This window comes from Anopheles nili, chromosome X, assembly GCF_943737925.1.
Source record: "Anopheles nili chromosome X, idAnoNiliSN_F5_01, whole genome shotgun sequence".
In the NCBI taxonomy this organism is placed as follows: domain Eukaryota; kingdom Metazoa; phylum Arthropoda; class Insecta; order Diptera; family Culicidae; genus Anopheles; species Anopheles nili.
The window spans coordinates 8,731,464-8,753,709 of NC_071293.1; the positions used below are offsets into that span (position 1 = coordinate 8,731,464).

Consider the following 22,246-nt stretch of genomic DNA (forward strand, 5'->3'; position numbering starts at 1 on the left):
ACCTCTAAATAATACCCGATTGAAACGGTCTCTTAAACACGCCACGCTTTTTAATACTGCTTCAGCGACAGTGAAATATTTATATTTAGATTTAAACATTCTCCTCGATCTAATATAAACATACTTTACAGATTTATCGGAGGAGCGCCAGAAAATGTACTAAGGATGTTAAGGCAATGCTGGTTCATCATCCAAAGGGTAGCAATAAAGAAATCAAACACGCGGAAAGTTGTATGTTAATAGCATGTCGCACGTTTATTCAAGCGAAGTTCTTTAGCGATACAGAAATAGAGCAGAAAATCGTAATCAAACAGTACATAGATATATAGCCAAATCGTTGTTCTTTTTTTTTTTTGATTTGTTTGTTTTTGTGTGTTCATTTTCAAGTAGGTTGAAAATTCAAGCATACGATATAAAAAGGGAAAAGAGAATATATGAATGTAAAGAAAAAAAAATAATTAGTTGATACGAAGCGGCGGCGTACGTAAGAAGTTTGCCCACGGTTGGATTAAGCTGTTGCCAAATTGGCTACAAAGGCGTGTCTCGCTGGCATTGAGAGTTAAATTAGAGACAAACAATCAAACAAACAAAATGCGTTGCGTTTTATGGCTCGTGTTGCATCAGCGCTTAGTGGTGGTTCGCAATATCTCACCGTCCGGTACCAGCCACCATTTGCTTATATGATTTCATATCGTTCGTTTTGCTTGCTTTGATTGATTTACTTTGATTGTGAGACACAAAGGGGTTCCGGAACCGGGGTGGGGGTGGGTGGGGGGGTTAGGTGGCGTACAAAACTGGGATAATTAAGTTAAACTGGCTAAAAGCAACGGTCGCGTGTGATGACGAAGCAACAAAACAAAACCCCCCCCACCAAAAACGCTCTCACGTCATCCACCCACCCACGGGGATCGGATCGATGAAAAAGGGCAAAAGGGCATCATCCCCCAGCGGCATCCTCAATCCCCCTCCAACCCTCCCACGTGCTTCGACACCACGTGGCATCATCGCGGCTTAGTTGTGCGCGATGGGCACCATCGTTTCGCCACCAAGCAGGGCCTCCGGTTGCATCGGGGCATCAACCGTCAGGACACCGTCCTTGCTGAGCGACGATCGGATGTTCTCCGGCAGGCAGCCCTTCGGCAGCACAAACTCCCGGTTGTACTCCCGGTACACCGTTTTCGTGTCCGACTTCTCCATGTGTTTCGCGCTCACGTACAGCTTGTTGTCGATCGTCTTCACGACGATCTCCTCCGGTGCGTACTGGCTCACGTCAAAGCGCAGCTTCAGCACCTTGCCATCACCATCATCCTGCAAAACCGGGGTTTGCAACAAAAAGGAAGCGTTAGAGAGTGGGGTGAAGAAAAAAAAAACGGAAGCAACACACGGTGGTTACGAACCTGAATCAATGGGGAGCTTATTCCGGATCCGCTCTGCACCTGGGGGTGCTTCAGCGAGGAAGCCGCGTTCGAGGCAGATGTGCTGTGAACGGGACGGAAAGGATGCATTAATATGTATGCACGACGTGCATCCTTAAGCCGATCGGATGAGCCGGCGAAAGGACGAAACCGGAAACAGATACAGTGAACAAAGGGACAGCGAAATGGAAACTGAGAGTAAAAGAGCAAACAAACAAATGAAGAAGAGAAAAAACAACACCTTTGCCAAACCTACGAGCCGAATGTTCCAAGGTGGGTGGAAATGCACGTACACGAATACGATGGGAGTAAAGTAAAGTAAAGTACGAGTAAAGTAAGTGAATGACTAGCTCAATGGAACGCAAAAAAAACACGCATGTTCGCATGCTAACGATCTTACGAAGGAAAAGAAAAATCTCCCAACCCACGGAACACATAATAAAGAACCAGGCGCATAATTCGCCCCGTGAAACTGAGAACGACTGAGAAACTGAAGGATGATGGTGAGGGAAAAAAATCAAGGAAACCCAGCTACGGATGCCACCCACCCTTTCGCGACTACTTTGCGAAGTGATCCGGAATCATGCGGCATGCTGTTAAATAAGGCTACTTTTATCGACACCTTAGAGGCCGTTCGGTTTGCTAATGAAGGTTTGCATGCAACGTACAACACATAATCTAGCAGTATTAATTAGCGAACACGTGCCTGTGGTTGAGGTGGAAAAAAAGGGGAGCGTTTTAGTTTGAATTAGCTGCTGAATGCCACGATAAAACCAGCTTGATGGAATGAGTGGGAGTTTGGGGGCGGAGGGAGCGAAATAAAACGAAAGTGCCAATAAAAATAAAATAAAAACAAACGAAACCATCCTCCGAACCGAACAGGGAGCATTAAATCCTTTTTCGTCAATTTTAACAACCCGCGAGCGGTAGCACGGATTGAATTTCAATCGAACTGCCACGGGGGCGAAATAAAAGATTGTGTGGTCATTTTTGAGGTTATGTTACGCGTAGGCACACCAAGGTGGAATGCAGCAGACAAACACACACTCCCAACGATGCTAAGGGCCACCACTCAGCGGTCGGGAAAGATGCTGTTTGCTATCGCTACTTGCTGCTAGCTGATTTGGATTCCCCGGGCCCGCGTGAGGTCAATATTTAAACAAGCCAAACGACACGTCCATCACCCACCGGGGGTGGGTGGGCAGGTGTGAAAGGGGCTCACTGTTGCGCGGGTGGAATGCAGAGGAGGGAATACAATAATAAAAAAAAAGTCTCCCTCGAGTGGGCTGGGAGTTGGTCTTTTTTGGAGCTGATTTACGCCAGCCTTTTTCTTTTGGTTTTTTTTTCTCCCACCTTTAGCTCGGCACCCCTCCACGAGGGTGTTAGAAAATCTCTTAACCCACCACGAAGGGAGCGAGGTGGGAGGGGGGAGAGGGGGAGTCCTTCGAAACGTGACGACATCACTTTTTAATGACATCACACACACGCGCGCGCGAACTCCGAGTGAGGGATCTTATTTTAGAGTTCAGTCATGGCGCGCGCTTCGGAAACTTGTGCGCTCGTTTCACCTGCACACGCACGCGTGGGGGTGGTGGGGGTGTTGTTGCCATATAAGGGTAGTTGAAACCTCCGACGGCAATGGGAGACACGACATCGACGGATTGCCGTGGCGTATGCTCGGTGGCTGCTAACATCATCGCCCACGGGTTTTTTTGTCCAGCTCCTCGGCCATTTGTGGAAAGAGGGTGGGGTGGGGGTGGGGGGGGTAGAGTGACATCATTCGTAACACCCTCCACCCTATTGGCAAGTGCGCTCCTAATTGTTCGATGCGTGTGTGCACTCGTCGCATAAGCGCCTTTTGTGTAACGGGGGTGAGACAAAGTATCACCCCCGTTTTTGTGAGATTCAAGATAAGATGTAACGCTTTCCGACGTTAAGCAGCTGCCGGTCGATACATGGAAATTATTTTTAAACCACCCACACACACACACACACCAGCGCCGGGTGCAGTTTTTCCTCTGGCTGCTGCAGCTGCAAAATCCCCACACAAACGCCTGTGTTTGTTGTAACAATGTCGGCCATCGTGTGCGTCTTCTTGGCGCCGTTTCCGTGATTTACTTCCAAGCTGCATTGTTTATTTTACACGGCTTTTCTCGGCAGCACGAGGTTTCCAACGCAGCAGCGAGTGTCCATTTTCCTGTCGTCCTTCGGCGCTTCCGGGTGTTTAGCCGATCATCTGCAGCTACAATTGAGAGCGATACAAGCTTAATGTTTTTTCTCAAATAATCCCGCTGACCGGAAGCGGGTGGAAATCGCCCGGAAAAAAACCCCATCCAGTTGGTGTGTGTGTGTATGATCTGGTGGAAAATATCACCAGCAACAACAGAAAAAAGAGAGAGACCGGAAAAAGCTCCCTTTTCCGAGCGTGGTTTAAAAACTAAAGGAAAACAAACATAAATTATGATTTGAATGATATTAAAATATAAAAAAACAACACACGACATACCGATGAGCAAACATACGATTGTTATGTGAGATAAATGACAAAATAAACCGATAAGTTAGTAGGCTGAAAAATGGACGTTGGGAATTGTTGATAAGAGGATTAAATTCCCCACACAAAAAAAAACGAATTATAAACGGAGCATGCGGCGTGCATTTTATGAGAGATCGATTGCGGTACATTAAATCAAACCAAACAACGGAGGAAGAGAAAAAAAAAACTAACTAGTTTAAAACCTATCGAAAAGGAACGAATAACCAGAACCAGCGTTTTGCTAGCGTTTAACGGGTACACGTGTAAAAGGATAGCCTTAAAATGCGCCCTAAAATGTGTTCATATTATTTACGCTGCATTTACTTTTAGCTAACAAAGTACGGGAGGAGTTTGAGTCGTAAATACCTGGACGATGTAGCGACCTTCTTGGAGGAGAAGCTACGCGGGTTGACATTTTCGTCAGGGATGTTTCGCACGCGGGAAAAGAGAGGCCACAGGGCGCAGGATGGCGGGCGAATATAGACAGAGAAGGGCGGTTTGTTTGTTTTTTTTTTTCGTTTTGTTTTATTTGTTTGAGTAGGAGTTGGTTGGTGGGCCACGTTTTTATGTTGCGTTGCGTGTTAAAAAGAGAGAAAATCAAAAAAAAAAAAACAAAAAAAGAACGCCCGGGCAGGCACACAAATCGGAGGAAAATTCAGAGGGGAAGAGAGAAAAAGCAGGAAGAGCAGTGGTCAGTTGTTGTTACGATAGGCGGATTGGCATTTAGGGGTGGCATTTTTCTTTTCGTATTTTTTTTTTGGTCTCAATTTTTGCTTCCTCGCAGCTCAACCGTTCACTTCATATGCGCCCTCTCTTTGTGCGGATTCCGTCACGTTCCTGCGGAAGCGAGGAATACGGAGTTGGTTAGCGCAAACCGGACGGTACGTAAGAGGGGGATCGTGGCATGAAATGAGATAATTCGTTGGCACGGGAAAATTCAACCCTCCCTCCGTAGAGGGTTGCTGGCGCGAGTGAGTAATTGGCAACTTTTCGTCTTCTCAACCCATCAAATGCAAGCTCAAATGCCGACGGCTCGTGCCCTAATCCTACCCCTTAAGGGTACTGTGGGTGGGAGTTTCCCCTCCCCCCCTCCCCCGCCTTCGTTCCGGTCCCTTTTTTTCAGGCAAATCTGGCTACATTTAGCCACGCCGGAAAAATTCCACTCCCTTCTTCGGCAGGCGGGTGTTATTTTCGAGAAACTGCCCCCGAGAATTTTCCGCCACATGGAATCGGTCTCGCGCGCCCCACCACCACCCCCCACCCCCTCGCATATCCATATTTATTTCAGCCTGCACCTCATCGGCTATTAATATCCTCCTCCGCTCGATTGCTCGACCCGCCTGGGTCGACGCGGGTGGTGAGGGACAAGCGAAGGGTGGCTCTCTCCTCCCACCCCTGTGCACCCACGCCCTGAAGGCTCACGACGTGGTGATGGTGACGAACCTTGACCACGGTGGTGGTGGTGGTGGTGGTGGTGGTAGTGGCGGGAAAGGCCCGCCAGCGCCCTTGGATGCCCGAAGAAGGAAAAGCGACCGTCGCCGTCGCGCGTGATGACTCATATTAAGACTCCGATGGGGTGGTTTTTGGAGAACTCGCCAACCCACACCGATGGCAGGGCACACCAACACACCGACACACACACACAAAGGGGACGGAGCAAATCATAACAGAGGTGCAAGGAGATGGGCGAGAAGAAAAAAAAAAGGTTGCCTGTTGTATTTATAGAACGCAAAAACGCGCTCGCGGTCGCTTCCATCGCAAGGAAAACGACCCTCTCCGGGGGGGTTCGCAGACGAGCAGCGATAGGGAAGGAAAATTCGCACGCGTTTAGCCATTGGTGGAGTGAAAAAGAACGGTTTCGAGTGTGAGCCAAGAACTGGCACCCGAGACATAAACGCCCTTTGGAACGGTGTGCCCTCCCTCTCCCGGAGAGCGTGTTGGACGGTGAGGGCGAGGGGTTTAAGACGGTCCGGCGCCAGGACCGTCGCTCCTTTCCGTCGGTCGGGGCCCTTTTTTTTAGCTCGCAAACGCCCTTTTCCGAGCAACGGCGGTCCAATTTCGTACACCTCGCTAACCTACCTGGACGTGGTTTCGAAGAAATTCGACTCGCGGTTCATCAGATCCGACCGGAACCGGGCCATCTCCTCCTCCATCTTCCTCATCTCGGAGTCGAACCGCTCGCGGATGCTGGAAAACTCCGTATCGATGACGCTGAAGTCGCCGAGTTTGATGGGGATGTTGCGTCTGTTTTCTTCATCGGCCATGATGACGGCTTGGGTGTGATATTTGCTTGTCCTTGGAATTGGAATCGCAGCCGATTCAACAGTTGGACACCAGAGAACCACGATTTGTTTCCCGGTGCGTTAGGTTACGGCACCGTTGCGGTGAGAGAGGGGAAACGGAACCCGATGCAGAAAAATAAATAAACGCCAAACAAACAAACACGCAGCACACTCGGACGTTTCGATCGTCAAATAGCAAATACGCAAATAGGACTGCGCGAACTGGTACGCGAATGGTGGGTTTGCACTGCGCCGGACTGGAAAAAGCGTCCGTTACGAAAAGAAAATACTGTTCAACTGACGTTACGGGCGGACCTTGTGCCAGTATTTATTGGGTGTGCGGTGTGTGCGTCGAATGACACAACGGTTGCGATGGTTTCAAACCCACTCGGTGACATCTGGTTGAAAGAATAACGAAAAAAGAGCTTCAACGTACTGGATGCATTTGGTTGATTTCATCTCATGATTATTTCAGCCATCATATGAGCGGTACGCATATCTACGGTGGCCAAGTTACAGCGAAAAGTGCAAAATTTTCCTTTTTTCGAAGCAATCTACTGCGTCAAGTGTTGGTTGAAGGCTGAATTTTAAAGCGGTGGGGTAGAATGCTGTCACTGTATGACTAACATTTTTTATAGCAAACATTTTTCGCAAACAAAATAAATTATTATTATTATTTATCGATACAATTCTTTATTCAGAATTTTTTTATATGTAAGCAATATTTTCCTATTATTTTTTTATTGAAAAATATTGAAACGCCATAAGAACGTTTTGTGCTCACAGCATTGACCACACAAATGACAGCACATTTGTAACCAACGGATGCTACAAAACATAAAATAAATACATCAGTTATTACACACTTTCTACATTTTTATGCTAAAGAACAACTCATTATACTTATGATAATTACACAATTTTTAGTATTTAAGCCTTTTTCATATGCTTTGATCCATGAAACTCGCTACTCAAGTATTGAGCATATAATGTAAACCTTGATTCATGCGATGGACTGCTTATGACGGGAAAAAAACACAGTAAATAATAAATGCGAACCAAAACATCGGTTACCGAACCACAATATCAGTGTTTATTTTGCTCATCCCATTGTGTATTTGAATAAAACTAATTTATACACATAGTAAGTAATCATTTTCTACTACTTGGGAGTTCTTGTAAGATCATTCTAATCATTGGTTTGCTTAGATAATTCTAAAATTTAATTTGCTAAGCATGTTATACTTTCATACTATTTTTCCAAAAGTTACAGAACTTAACTATTCTTTTCATTATTTACAAAAATTCGAAAACATGCTTATCCATCTTATAAATTTACTTTTAACTACTTTTCAAAATACAATATGCTGAATTTTTGCAAAACAAAATTAAGTATCATTGCTTTAAGTCTGATCATACTTTTTAAAGGAATTTATGTGCTACGTTATATAATCCAGATATTTTTATTCATTAGAATACACATCAAGAGTAATAATGACTTGTGCATATCGTACCGTGCTAGGCTAGCCAACACAAACGCTGATCATCTACCTTCATAATAGCAGTTGTATGCCTTGGATTCACTTATCTATCTTCTGAGATGATCAAAAAGGTATCGGAATTGCTGCATCCGTCGTTACTGACCAATGCCACCAAGCACCAGGAAGTAATTTCACGATTTCAAAAGCTTCCCAAAATACGATTGAGCAAGGAGTCAGCTACCAAAGAAGCTGCCATATTGATACCACTCCTCATGGTAGATGATAAAATAAACCTAATTTACACCATTCGATCTAGCAAACTGCGGAATCATCGCGGACAAGTTTCTTTCCCTGGTATGAATAAACTAAAACTTGTTTGCCACGTAAGTCGCCGAGAGTTATGAACATTTTGTTGCATTTTACAGGTGGGATGAAAGACGAAAAAGATAGTAGCTATGAGGAATGTGCCGTACGTGAGTTTGAGGAAGAAATAGGCATATCGAAGAAATCGGTAACCGTTTGGGGATGCGGCAACACCATCATACCGGCCTTTGGACCATCGATAACGCCGGTCGTGGGAAGCATTACAGATTATTCTTTCAATCAGCTAAAGCCAAGCTCTGATGAGGTAGCCAAGGTGTTCGCAGTGCCTATTGAAACATTTGCCAGCGGTGAACACCGAAGACACACGCAATTTCGTGGCAATTATACTACTCCGGTATTCCTTAATGGGGTCGAAACAGTGTGGGGAATTACAGCCGTTATTACTCATTTGTTTCTCACGGCGCTATTGCCTGGTTCGTACAGCAGTCGTTTACCATTTGTGAAAAAATATGAAATGAATAATAGCAAACGGTGACAACCATTTTTGGGATACGTATTCAATAAGATACATAACTTCATGCAATATTACCAATATTATACTATAAAGTAACATTCAAGCATAATCATAAGATCGTTAGATATAGTGTGTAAAATGTTTCACACGTTGAAAGCTAAAGATTTACTTTTAGGCCAAATAAAAAAACTCGTTTAAAACGACATACTCATCTTGATATGTTAGTAGAATGGTATAGCTTTGTTATAGGAGTTCTTTTTCATGCAATGATCCAAGCCAGCTTAATCAAATGGGCGATCTATGAATGTTAGTACGAATTAATAATAAACAGCAAATAACATACACCGATATTAGAAAACTGTTTTGTTGCCATTTTGCGTTCGTTTGCTTAAACCGCTTCACTTTTATTTCATCAGCGTATTGTTTAGGTGCCAGTAAGTATAATTGAAAAATATCGTTAAAATAAAGAAAGCAGCACGCCGTTTTCGGCCACTGCTGGTGTCCACGTACCGATTCCACCGAAATAATTCTAAAAGTTCTGGCAATACTCTTCTTGTGGTTTAACTACTCTACTACTTGAAACAATGCGACTTCAGATAGGCTAATTCTGGATATAGGATACACACATAACAAGATTGTGTTTATTTCAAGCTTACCGATAATAGTAATAGTAAAAAGATGTCAAAGACAACTCAACTTTGACGAAGTGGGAAGTAAGTAAAACATAACATGCAACCTAAATGGTGAGAAGCCTAACCATTGAATGTACATAACTATCACGCATTAATGTTGATGCGTTGCTGCTAGAATTCCTTTTCGTTTTTATTAGAAAACTGGTCGATTCGTTGTTAGCGTTTTAAAAAAGTTTTGTTTTTTTTTCAAGGCTACGTCTTGTTTGATCGCATGTATATTTCATATAATATTTCATAGCGGTTTTGGACGCATAGCAAATTTTTTGCTAAAACCGTGGTAATTCCTATCTAATATATTTTGAATACATGACAAAAATATGCAAGCGACTAAAATTCAAGGTTCATTAATTCATTTTGATTCCATTTTGAAGCACTGGAAGTTGTATCAAGGCAAAGGAGGCATAAAAGGCGGACAAATGCTAATTTTATAAAGTTCTGTACGTTCAAATCCAAAAGTTCTAGAAAAACGTAATTAAAAAAAACAAACGGAATTTTCGTAACATATGTTAAGGACCGTTCCGCCTCGATGCTGTGATTCAAATTGACCCAACAAGTGCATTGCTTGTAGATTAGACTTTGGAATCAATCGTCTAAAACTATTCATAATGCCTAACCCCTTCCATACTACACATGCTTGTGGTGTTTTTTTGTTGATTCTTCTTTAAGATTGTTGCCCAACTTTACTGCTCATTCAAGTCTACCGGGATCGATGTGGTGAATGTTGGCGTCTCCAGCTCCTCGTGCTTTTTCATTTTCAACATCTGTAACAAATAATTTAAAGTAATGAATAATGCCCTAAAATAAATATCATCTTTCATGTGTTGAAAAAAATAAAAGTACAATCGTGCATTTTGTGGTGTTATATTTTTAGAATACACTACAGATGAACGGTCTTATGCATGGTTCATCTAAATACAATTGTTAAATGGATTAGTAAACAAATTAATGAAATTGATTAGATTTTGAATAGGATCTACAAACAATTAGTGTCATCTGGGCGTAGGCGAGACAGGAAACATATGAAGTAAACCAAATAATAACAATTGAAAGTTTAGGCTAGACGGAAAATTGTGCAGCAGAAAATTTATACAAAACGATAGTTTGTGTTGGAGAAATTATGCCATAACAAAAAATAGTCCTTGTCACTTGGCATCTAAGTGAGGCAACGAATAAAAAAAATGCATAACATATCCCAAGAACTTATAGGTAAGATTCTAGAAAAAGAATTATTCAGCTTTCTTGAAAATATTCATTTGAAAAACCCCGAAAAAATAGAAAATACTCATTTTGTCCAACAAATTCCCTTTAAGAGAGCAACGACCAAATTAAACACCGAGAGGGGGCACACAATAAAAAAATTGCATAACAACGAATACACAATTGTACAACAACTCACGATATGGACATGTGCTACACGACACGTGGTAAATCCTACTAACGTACCTTAATGTCACCTTTTGCCTGCATTAGAGGCGCGATGGGGCATACAGAACCGATCGTTATTAATCACATCACAAGTTGTTACACACCCCTCGCAAGATTGAGGACGTGAGGGGAGCGAGGTGGAGAGAAAGAGGGTTTAGGGGTGAGGTCATATACGATGGTTATTGACCGGACAAGGATAATATGAATTGGAACGGGAAGAATGGGGAACGATGTCCACATAAAGTTAGCGTAACAAGAGGTAAGAAAAAATAAAATAAAACGGAATTAATGATCTGAGATTATGTATGGATCGAGAGCATGATAGCTGTTGTCGCTACTGGACTGGATGGGACGTACAAGCTAATGAAACTAATATGCGCTTATCAATGACGAAGGAAGGTTTTAAATGTCTTAGTAGAAGTTATGATACGTTATCGATAGGGGCTCCAAGGGAAGCGTTAAATGGTTAAGTAAAGAATGAACGCAACATGTATGTATGACGAAAAGGGCACTCGAATTGGTGAGCTAATATCGTACCTGCTGCAGTTTGTAGTGGTTGATGATATCCTGGTCGGCAGGACAGGATTGTGTGAAGGCATCTAATTGGTACATGTGATACATGTACCGCCACAACGCCGTTAAGTGTTTCTGTTGAAGAAGGAAATCGAAAGATAAGGGTATAATTACCGTCATATACACTATTTGCTTTGAATCAATTGTGAAACCACTATCACGCAGCAAAGGCGTGAGATTCGTTCCCATTAAAACGACGAGGTGAGCCTCGAGGTTTGAGAAAACATCGCTAAACCCGCAATAATCTCCAATTGTCTTTATCAAATGATGATCGAAAACGTTCCTGTCCGGGCTTCTGGACGCTAAACCGCCGACTTACTGGTATATCGAAGTCGACGAAATATTTCCCGGCCACTCTGATGTGCTGCAGGCGTGGCATTAGCTCGCAATCGAAGCAACACATCGTATCGCCGGTTAGGAAACGCGTGCCTCTAGCCGCCAGATGATCGTTGATCTTTTTCAAATGCACCAGCAGCGCGTTGTTCTTGTTCTCGTCCTTTTTCACCAGCATCAGCTTCAGCTTCGAGTACAGATTTTCAATCAACGTGGCCACCTCTTTGTCCTGTCGGTCCGAAGGGGGAGAGAGCGAATAGAAAGCAAAGGGCTTATTATATTATCACACGGTTCCGGACTGTTAAAGAGAACATACCTGTACGAATAGATTGTACCCACCGGGCACCGATTTCATGATGTGCCGTTCGATCTTCTCGTTCTCCAGTATGGCGAGCCCATTATCTATGAGAATCGGTGGATGTGTGGCCTCGAAGTTGGTGCGAAAATCTGGCGGAGGTTTTTGCATGCACACTGTCGTCACCTAGTGAAGAAGTTGCGCGCGTGCATTAATGTTATGTAACTCTTTGACCTCGATATTATCGCCATATTTTTTAGTAGGCTCTCGATAGCCGAAGCGTTAATTCTAAGTCATAGAAAACCTTTAGCTTAGCTTAGTCTCCCCCCAAGGTAGGTAGGCCTTGTCCGGTTGTCGAACCATTACTTAACAAATTTCTTTGACCCATTATCAATTCCTGTGCATGAAAAAGCGAATGTGAGTAATAGTTTTATTTAACGATTTTGTCACCTCTGAACTGACGCAAATTACAGGCACAATTATACTCAAATTCCAATCACCACCTACGGATTGGCGTCATCCTAACCACAAAAAGGTGATTTTATTAAAAATTCCTATGCAAGAAAGATCGACTATGAGTAATGATAAATCGTTTAACCATTCTGTCACCCCTAACTAACGTAAATTACAGGCGCAATCGTACGGAAACTCGTCATCCTAGCAGCAAATTAGTCGCGCAATCATACTAAAAAAAATCAATCCCCACCGCCCGGGCGTCATATAATGGCATGAAATTACTCGCTAATTATCCTAAAACTCTCCCAATGCCCATTTTCCAATCGCACCGATAATCACCCTCCCCGTTTCCGTTGGGTCGGGGGTTAGGTAACGGTCGCAAATAAATTCAAATTTATGATTCTCTCATCATTTTCACGGCCGCGTGCTAACGATTTAAACTAACGCAACCGGCAGGCGGGACGCGCGCGCGCGCATGTTTCTTTGCGCGCGCGTGCGCACACGTGAGTAGGTGGAAAATGGGGTAGAGAAGGGGGTGGATTTTTATTAACATGTTGTATCAGTAAATAAAGCTGCATTACAGCAACCCACCGTTGCGCACGAACCCGAGCGAGACAGCAAGAGAGAAAATACCGAGTCCATAAAACAATGTCCGGACAAGACACATTCGGGGCAAGGAAAACGAAAACAACGCGGATCCGCCACCGTGAGCATGAAAATGAAATGTGTACTATTTCGCCGTTGCGTGCGTGTGTGTGTGTGTGTGTGCGTGCCACAGTTTTCCTTGTGCGGTAAATAATTGCTTCTTTTTTTTTTTGCTCTCTCTCCATTGGCCAAACTTTCGATCGGCTCGAATGAGCTCGCGGCCTTCGACGGTTTTTCGAGATGATGGGGGTGGTGTGTGTTGTTGTTTTGTCGAGGGGTGGGTTGTTTTATTTATTTATTATTGAGCGGGATTTGTGTTGACTCTGCCAATATGCGGGGGAGGATGAGGGAAGGAGAGGGAGGGGGGCTCAACCAGAGTTGGAGCGCGCCCGAAAAGCCGTTGTTTACTTTTCCAAAACCCCCACAGCAGGTTGTTTGTGGCGTGTTCATCGTGCGCGCAAGAAATCGTGTCTTGCGCGGGGTTTCTATCGAAGGAGGAAAAAAGAGACGCGGGTGGGAGGGGTCCGGCCAGTAAGTGCACGGAGGTTAGTCTCCCGGGACCCGGGGGTTACATCATAGCCGTTATTATTATGACCGTTGCGCTTCCGACAAGCAATTTTTTGCGCGCGCGCGCGTTCGTCTTTGAAAATGCGCCAATGTCAGCGTACAACGGGGCTGGGGAAACACGTTGGAGTACACACACACGCACGCACACATGCTTCGGAAAACGAAATTTTCCTGCGCACCCCTCCCGCCCTCCCGTTTGCCCCGAACCGAAAGGGTGAAATGATATCATAGCGGGTTGGAGATTTCATTTCGAGCGGATTTTAAAATAACCCGCTCAAAGGTGGCGCCAAATCGTTAGGTACAGAATGCTGACGACATCAAGCCACCGGAAAACAGACGCTGGCCATGTGTTTTCTCTCTCGTCGTGAGTCGAGAAATCGAGCCCGCATTACGGGGGTGGTTTTCCATCGGTTTAAAATTAAAGCTACACGCGAATCTAACGGACACATGGATGAGCAAAAAAAAAACAAACCAGACAGAGACAAAACGTCAATAATTGAATCACGACCTAATCACGGTTTGGTGTGGGACAATTTTCCATTTTCCCCCCTTCGCGGTGCGCCCACCCCGCTCCTTCTCACCCGCCTTTGTTTTCGGTTTCACTCGGTAAGGGGGTTAAAAATAATTATGCATTTTTGTTCCATAATTCATAAGTCGCCATTCATTACGTTGGCCGCCCACGTGAGTAGGGGGGGGGGGAGGAGGGGAAGAAGGGCTTGCGTTTTACCTTCAAGCTGATCGTCTTCAGCTCCGCCAACAGATAGAGATCCATGAAGTACTCCTGGCAAAACAGGCACGCTCCCTTCCGTCTGCCGTCGATGGTCGATGCCTGGAAAGGTAAAAGAAATTGGAGAGTAGTTCAAAAAAAAACACAAACACTAAAAAAAAGGAAAATAAAATTAAAATACCCATTGGTGGGGATTTTCTCAAGATGTCAGATGATGAAATTGAATTTAACGTCCAACTAGGCGGCCCTTAAACGCTGCTGTCAAGCGTTTTTTTCCAGGGCCACTCAAAGGCTAGCCACCGCGCCTTCATCTTCATTTGTGTTTCGTTTTCCCAGGCGTCTCCCTCCACCCTATAAGTGGGTGGGGGTTGAAACGCCCGGTTAGCATTTATTGAAATGCATCGCCCTGTTATCCATGCAACGGAGGCGCGGAATAATTAGCGATTAGAGCACGTTCGCGCAAAATCAATTTGAGCCTCGCAAATCTCGCGCGTCGCCCGCGATTGAGTTGCCATAAAAAACAAATCAAACGAACCGATGGGCACGATAACAAGGCCCCCCATGCGTGTGGGTGTGTGTGTGTGTAAATGTGCCACCATTCGAAGGCTTCATCGAAACACCCGGGCGCGAATCGTGTAATGGTCGATTCCCATCGTTAGGCGCAGAAAAAAAAAACACACAGTCAACAGATGGGAGAAAAAGCGAGAGACACATACACATGAGAGAGAGAGAGAGTAGCAAAAAAAATGCACATCCGTCAGCGATCGTTCGGTTTGACGTGATCGCATCTAAGCGAACCAAAGGGGGGCCCTGATGGGTTCCGGAGTGGCGCAAAGCGGTCACGTAAAAGTTGAGTGCCACTGGAATAGGCTACATGGAGACGCTCGGAAATAATGTGCCATTGGGAAAAACGTCCGACAGCCCGGCAGATGACATCACCACTCGCGTAAACGGTGTGCCTTTTTTTATGTGTGTTGTTGTATTCGCTTCACTCCGTCTCTTGCTGACCACACCACCGATGCGTTCTCACCAGCCCTGAGTGTCTTTACGTCACCCTCGATGTCACAAACTAGCCATGAGTAACCTTGCAGGTTGATCGGTTTCCATACCACAAGCCACAGGGTGTGTGCCCTGGTTTTATCTCGAGCGTTTACAGCCACCAATGCCGAATGTTCGGGAACCAAATCTCGGCATCCCGAGCCACCCGGTGGCAGCGCGTACGGTGCATCTGATCGTGTGCGTGCATTGTGGGGAGATCAGTTCAAGATTGCGTTTAAAATCGCAACACGTCACACCAGTAAGTGCACGCCCGTCCAGATCGTCACCTGGAGCGAAGTAAAAGTGCGTTTGTCGCGAAAAGCAAAGTTGCCACAATGGTGTCGAAAAAAGATGGCTTCTCTCCCATCCGGGGCAATCTGTGTTCAGGTGCTGCAATGGGTTGCAACACGGGTCGGTGTGTATTCCGATAGCGGCGTCATCTAGTGTAGGCGATAAAAAAATAAACGAAGGCCCGTAAAACATCGGTAAATAAGCGCACACCTTCCAGGGTGGTGTCCGCTCAGGGCGCATCCGTTTCATGGCGCACCGGGTTTTAAATGTACGTGCTGGTTGCTGCTCTCTCGCGGCGTCTCCTTGTCATCGTTATGAAGGTCTATTTGCGAGACCAGACCGAGGTGGGGGTGAGATAAGATAAACGATGATGATGATGATGATTATGATGATGGCCATGGGGGACAAATGTGTGACCGGAAGGGCGTTCCGAAAAGCGAAATTCCACCCCATTTTCTGACGTCGATGCAAAGGTTTGAGAAATCGTTCAAAGAGCGATCTAAATTAAAGTGAACTGTCGTGTTCGTGGGTGTGTGTGTGTGTGTCGAAGGGCGCCCTCGCGACCTTTCGTCGCCCACACACAACCTGGGTAGGGCAGTGTGGGTTGTCCAAGAATTTCGTAAGAATTAGGAGCACCGGGAGATGCAAGCAAATGCAGTTGCATCAGCGAGGATGATTTAATTTAAACAAATAGCTGAACAATTTCTTATTCTAACATCTCGACCTTTTCATTTGTTGCAGGGCTCGCGCGGGTGGATGATTTTTTTTCAGCACTTAAGAAAAGGGCATTTTCCCCACGACACATGAAATGGACTCCTCCCTTCCGAGGGGGTGAGCGAGAGAGATAGAGCGAGCTAGAGACCTACATAATGAAAATATGTCACGGCTCGTCGAAAAATGACTCATCGCGCACGTACGAAAGAAATCTCGCCGGTAAGTATGTTTCCACTGCCTTACCCCTTCCGCGTCTTCTTTAGAGAAGGGTTTTTTTTGCTTTTCCTACCGGGTGGGATGAGAAAATGTTTGCCACACACATATAAAACGAACAATTCCCCATGGCGATCACGACGACGTTTGCTTTGTGCGGCCAAAAATGCCGAAACCGCGCGCACCCCCAGCCATTCTTCAAGGAAGAGAAGGAAGAGCCGGCACATAACACAACGCACGCAGGCAAAAGGCACCGATTACCGGAGCCGGTCGTTGCATTATGATTCGCAACACGTATGGTCAAAAGCATCGTGTGGGCCACATATGCCAGTAAGACCGCGGAAGCGCATAAAACAAAGGGCACGCGGGGAGGAGGAGGAGGAGGAGAGAGAGGGGGAACCGCACAGAAGACGAAAGCTCAAACTAAACAACGGCAAAAGTACCAACAACAAAAAAAAACCCTAGGCACGCGCGCTAAGGGTAGGAGCAAAAAAACAAAAAAGAAGAAACAGAAAACCCTCACATAACTCTGCGGACGGCCAAACGTGCGGCATACTAGGAATGGGTTGAGGAGCAGGAGTGGGGAGGACAACATACAATGTTTGCGCTACCCCCCCCCCCTCCCCCTTCCCGATAAGCGAGAGTCCGCTTGAGCAGCAGCCGCATTCATGGGGTGCTTGGTTCGTAAAAGGCGATAAATAATAATAAATAAAAGGATCTGCTGTATGACCCCTGAGGCGGTTCCGTGTGTGTGCCGTGGTACAATTCCGGCCACGACCGATAACGATAAGACAGGTCGCGCCTATTGCTTGTTAAGTGCCTTACAAGAACACCGTCGCCATCACGATTATATGAAGAGACAGCGAGCGCACATAATTTCCAGCGATAAAGCGAGCTGTGGAAAACTTCAATTCAAAACGGTTGCTTCACGTACAACGAGTACTTTAGAAGCCTTGAGGCAAAAGTAAGCCGTTTCATAAGAAAAAAAAAATATATATATACCTTTTGTAAAGATAACACACCCCCAGAAAGCCGGCATTTGTCGACGATTTCGAAGGAAATTCGCCCCCAACCCCGATAACAATGATTGACATTGAGAGCCAAACGCACCATCATAAACACAGCGAAGAGATTTCGCTTCGTACGTTAAATTCAAATGAAACAGCTTTTATTCGACGGGCGGCAGCGATTCCTGCGGAAGAATAACAAAACAGCCCTCTAAGCCTACCTGCAAAATTGCATGACGAATGCGCTCTTCGACAAACAAACAAACAAAAGCTGCAGGCGAAGGAGCCAAACAGCTCGAAACTGATAATCCTGTGTGTGAAGGCGAACACACACAAGCCGCAACACCAAACGGGACAAAAAAAAACCATGGCCTCAGAATTCTAAGCAAACATTGAATAAGCAATCCACAGCTGGCTTTTGCCACGATTGCTTGCTGGTGGAGGGTTTTTTCTTTTTCTCTTTTTACCTAGAATTGCTAGCACGACGAGTGCAAAGAGGTGTCATCAGACAGCAGGGTCCCCGTCATCACCTGACATCACCACACGCGGGGTTTGTGTATTGTTGGCAACTTGCTCGTTTCAATTCACGTCTCGGTGTGGGTGAACACACCAGATCAAAGTGTCAATGCGTGAAATTCGACGAAATGCGCGATCGAAGGTCACAACAAGGCGCTTCTGCAGTTATCGAAATGTGTGCAAAAGTAGGGTAGCAAAAAAAAGAAAAGCCTCTCTGGATTAAAGCCGAATTCCAGGCGTTTATTTTGCCGCAAGTTGGCTCGCTAATAGTTGGCACTTTCCACGAACACACCGTTGTTCCGATCGCTGGTGTGACCCTCTGCAGCTGCGCGTATAGCCATCATTTCCCCCCACAGCGCTGTGTGTGTGTGTGGGTGTGCAGCGCTTGTTTGAATGTTCGTCACAGCCGCAAATAATGCCTAGCGGCTCGGAAATCTTTACCGGATGATGTTTTAGGCTTCCAATATCTCAATTTAAGGCACCACTCCTCAGCTTTGGAGCACCTTCAGGCGATAAACCCGCCCTGCTTAAGCACATTTTTACTGGCGGCGACCGATTTGATTGATTAGGGAAAAATACACCCCAAAAAGGCGCTGCCAGATGGCTGACATTTACGAGCAGGAAAAGGCTCCAAAAACGCGTTTTAACGGGCGATTTCGTTACGCAACCTTCTCTCCCCGCTTAAGCTATCATGGATCGCAGAAATGTTCAAAAAAAAGACCCACAAAAAAACCCTTAAAAGGGACAAAAACACAAGCGGGTTCTTCCCCGCTCACCCGCCCCTCCTGGCACATCCTTCCTAGGCGCCGCGGTTTTTTACCTGCGCCCCGAAGGCGTGCTAGAATTGTGCAACTTTAAAATCGGCTTTTATTTACCTTAATTATCAGCTCTATTTCTGGCACCGAACCGCCATTCCGGCTGGCTCCATTATCCTGGCCTTCGTCCGACATCGCTGGGGAAGAAGAGCTTGGGGTTTTGTTTGCTGCCGTTTGTGGGCGTGCGTTTGTATGTGCGCGCGCAGAGATGGGTGGGTACTTTGTTGTTTTTTTTGGTTTTGTTTTTCTTTTGTTTCACTGTTTCCGTTTCTGCTCACCGAACTTTCTCGCGATCGCGACGAATGGGGGATGGTTGGCGGGCGCCGGGGTGGTTGGGGGGCTGAACGGAGAATGTTTGATAAAATTAGATGTTGATTGATTGAAGAGTGTACTTTAAATACGCGTCCACTGCCCCCTTCTTGCCCCACGAGCTGGAAGGGGGAGAGCAAGGGGGGGTGGGGACCCCCGGGTGAGGGATTGTTTTCCACCACTTTCTCCTCAAAACGGGCCCGCTTTTCGCTTTCACCGCGCGCGCGTCGTGTCGAGAGACATTCGCCGCCTTTTTCGAGGAAGGCGAAAATAAGAGGGGAAGGACGAGTACTGTGGGTGTGTGTGTGAGTATGTGTGTTGCAGGGAGGGTGTATTGGAATGCACCTTCTTATTAATACTTGTTGATATCGAACACCGCACTCGACAAAAGCGGGAGACTCGTTTTTTATTTTACTTTTGTTAAACTAAAATATAATTCTTCCTTTCTCTTTTTCTCTTCTTTTTCTTTTCACACGCAAATCCTCAAAGCGAAGCTGAAACGAAATGGCCTCCCGAGTTTTGTCGCGCCCAAAATGCACTAACGGAGGGGCTTTCAAACTAAAAAAACAAAACTAGCAACAGAAAAACAACTCAAACACAACACAAAACGCCCCACCCGCGCAACGATCGGTTTCAAAACAATCCCTCGATCCAATTGGATGGATGTTTTCCAGTTCAACGAGCCCAAAATGCACTTTAGCAACAGCTACTTTCCGCTTGCGTGATCAAATTTTTCCTCACTCACTTCGAAAGGCGCACAACCGCGGGCTCAGAGGGCTCACAAAAAGGCGTGCGTGCATGTGTGTGTGTGTGTGTGATTGCAAGTGAAGGTGTGCAGAAGGCGATGGGGAACGCGCGCGCGGGTGTTCGACGAAGCGATCGGAGAGAAGGGCACTGGGTGTGAAACAACACGACGGAAGGAGACCGTTCTCCTTCAACTTGGGACCGAATCTTGCTGGCGCACTACCAACAAGCGAATATACACACATAGACGTACGTATATTCCACACGGAGCGACGAGAGCTAGACGCTGGAATTTAACTATGGCGGGGCGTGTGCCCAAAAAACCGAAATTAAACGGCGTTTGATCTTTGTTTTAGCCTTTGCTTTTTGTTCCCCAAAATTCCCGGCTTCAACACGCTTCCAACGTTCACAACCCGTCACGCAAAGACGACGCACCTCCTGACAAGCGACTGGGACGCGTCACAAAATCAGCCCACCGAAAAAAACAAAAAAACCACACACACAAGCGCTGGAATATGTGCAGGAGCTACGAGGACCGACCTTCTGTGCTTCGAGTGCCGTACACAAATAATGGTGGTTCAAAACGTTCCCTCGGAGCAAACGGCGGCTCCGGCGTCATTAGCGGCCAAGCTAGTTTTGTCTCGCTTTCGCACGCACGGACACGTGCGACTGGCATGTCGCTTGCGTTCTCGCTCACCGCACCGTACTCCGGTGGCTTGCTTCTCTCCCTTTCCGGCGCTCTAACCCCGGGTACACAGTGGTCGATCGTGGACAAGGGCCGAGGTGGACCATTCCCTTTTTTTCTATACTCTTCCCATCGGTACATACTACGGTCACGTTTGGACAATTTCCAATCAAGTGTCCCCGTGACAGTTCCAGAACATTAGACGGTGCACGTAATTACAACGGTTGCCCGTTGGCCACGTGACGGGTTGGTGTTTTTTTGTTTTTGAAAGCGTCATAAACTCACAGCCCCTCAGTGTGAACAATATCCATGCAGGCACGGCTGGTGCTATAAACCGTGCCTCGGGCTTGTAAACGTGCGTACGTGCGGTTTTCCGGTGCTCGGGAATGCTGTCAGTGTGCCGGTCTGTTGACGTCATGGTGGCCGGAATTACGCGCCTGGAGTACAGAGACGTTTTGTGCCAGCTCGTTTCGGAACGTCAAAATTAAATACAAACGAACGTAACCGCCGGCCGGAGTTCCGGGTCGTGTGCGACGTTAGCGTCGAGTAAAAAGTAACAATGAGCTGCAAACTCCATCACCTCGTGTAAAGCTAAAGTTGCTGGTTTGTTTTAAGCAGTGCGAAAACGTCCTTCTAACGTAGTGCAAAAGTGCTGCAAGAAATATAAAAGCGAGTGCGTTATTGTCATCGCCAGATCGGGAACATCCAACCATTGGTCACTGGTGCAGGTAAGTCCTGCCAATCTTATCAACAGAATAAAAGCCACATCCTTAAAACTAGCCAACCGAGAGATAATGTCCCTACGGCTGCGTTAGCGCTCTAGCCGTTCCACCAAAAGTTGCAAATACAAAATTTGTTTTATTCAAAATATCAATAGTTCTGTTAGCATCCTCTAATAACACAATACCCATTGTCGGTAGGCTACTATAGATCCATTTTACACGAACTCAATCATTTAGAACGTACAGTTAATTTGCGATTGTTTGTAAACCTGTCAAAAATATGTCTGTTGCCTATTTCTACCTATGAAATCAAGAGTAATGGAACTACCAAACGAAGTTCAACATGCTTTTAAACAGTACGCTTTGTATTGACCACGGGATCTCTGTCTCTAGTTTAAAGTGACTAGTAAGATAGGCTGTTACTCCTGTTTAGCAGGGCGTTTAAGTTTTGTTTTTGTTTATATTCGTTTAATTCAATTCATATTAATCAATTTATATTTTGTTTTGGTTTTATGATGTCTGTCCGTTTTACACATATTCTCTGATCATTTGATTAAGATCGTAAATTTAGAATATATTACTCTCGTTACTCTGCCATCTAATATTCGAATTATTTGTTTATCAATTACGCTACAACAATTCATTCTTTTATCTTATTACTTTTGCATTTCCCTGCGAAACTATCTGCTCCTTCTCCCCTCCCCCTCTAGCACGCTTTTCCACGCGACATTCCTAATAAACTCAATTCTCAATAGATCATTATTTTCTTACATTTAACTCATGTCGTGCCTAATCCGCTATGGCCCACGCGGTCTCGTTCTCTGCGCTGTGTATAGTAAAATTGACATTCACAATTCGAAATTCTTCAACGGATTTTGCGGTTCTTGAAACATATATATGTATATATATATGCCTATCCCTACGATT

The 22,246-nt window shown here is 45.5% G+C and overlaps 3 protein-coding genes across 9 annotated transcripts; 1 reads left to right on the top strand and 2 right to left on the bottom strand.

Annotated features, from left to right (window-relative positions):
• Positions 1-203: 203 nt before the first annotated feature.
• On the bottom strand, positions 204-6,500 carry LOC128728721 (heat shock protein beta-1). Of its 4 annotated transcripts, none has more exons than XM_053822361.1 (4): positions 6,037-6,500; positions 4,324-4,350; positions 1,398-1,479; positions 204-1,308 (listed from the first exon to the last, which is right to left on the bottom strand). In XM_053822361.1, the coding sequence occupies exons 1-4, from the start codon at positions 6,213-6,215 to the stop codon at positions 1,012-1,014; spliced, it is 585 nt and encodes a 194-aa protein (XP_053678336.1). In that variant the 5' UTR covers positions 6,216-6,500; the 3' UTR covers positions 204-1,011. The 4 variants fall into 4 exon arrangements, with proteins under 4 accessions (XP_053678336.1, XP_053678333.1, XP_053678337.1 ...); XM_053822358.1 differs by having other exon boundaries at positions 4,318-4,350; positions 6,031-6,500; XM_053822362.1 differs by lacking the exon at positions 4,324-4,350.
• A 1,273-nt stretch (positions 6,501-7,773) lies between these two features.
• LOC128728899 (mitochondrial coenzyme A diphosphatase NUDT8) lies at positions 7,774-8,573 on the top strand. Its single transcript, XM_053822548.1, has 2 exons — positions 7,774-8,068; positions 8,140-8,573. The coding sequence occupies exons 1-2, from the start codon at positions 7,834-7,836 to the stop codon at positions 8,571-8,573; spliced, it is 669 nt and encodes a 222-aa protein (XP_053678523.1). The 5' UTR covers positions 7,774-7,833.
• A 792-nt stretch (positions 8,574-9,365) lies between these two features.
• Positions 9,366-20,472, bottom strand: LOC128729302 (chloride intracellular channel exc-4). 4 transcript variants are annotated; one of them, XM_053822972.1, is made up of 8 exons: positions 20,416-20,472; positions 18,920-19,199; positions 14,266-14,367; positions 11,892-12,056; positions 11,562-11,804; positions 11,207-11,317; positions 10,688-10,705; positions 9,366-10,005 (listed from the first exon to the last, which is right to left on the bottom strand). In XM_053822972.1, exons 2-8 carry the CDS (start codon positions 18,992-18,994, stop codon positions 9,925-9,927), a joined length of 795 nt encoding a protein of 264 aa, XP_053678947.1. In that variant the 5' UTR covers positions 18,995-19,199; positions 20,416-20,472; the 3' UTR covers positions 9,366-9,924. The 4 variants fall into 4 exon arrangements, with proteins under 4 accessions (XP_053678947.1, XP_053678946.1, XP_053678945.1 ...); XM_053822971.1 differs by having other exon boundaries at positions 20,453-20,468; XM_053822970.1 differs by having other exon boundaries at positions 20,348-20,457.
• Between the last annotated feature and the right edge of the window lie 1,774 nt (positions 20,473-22,246).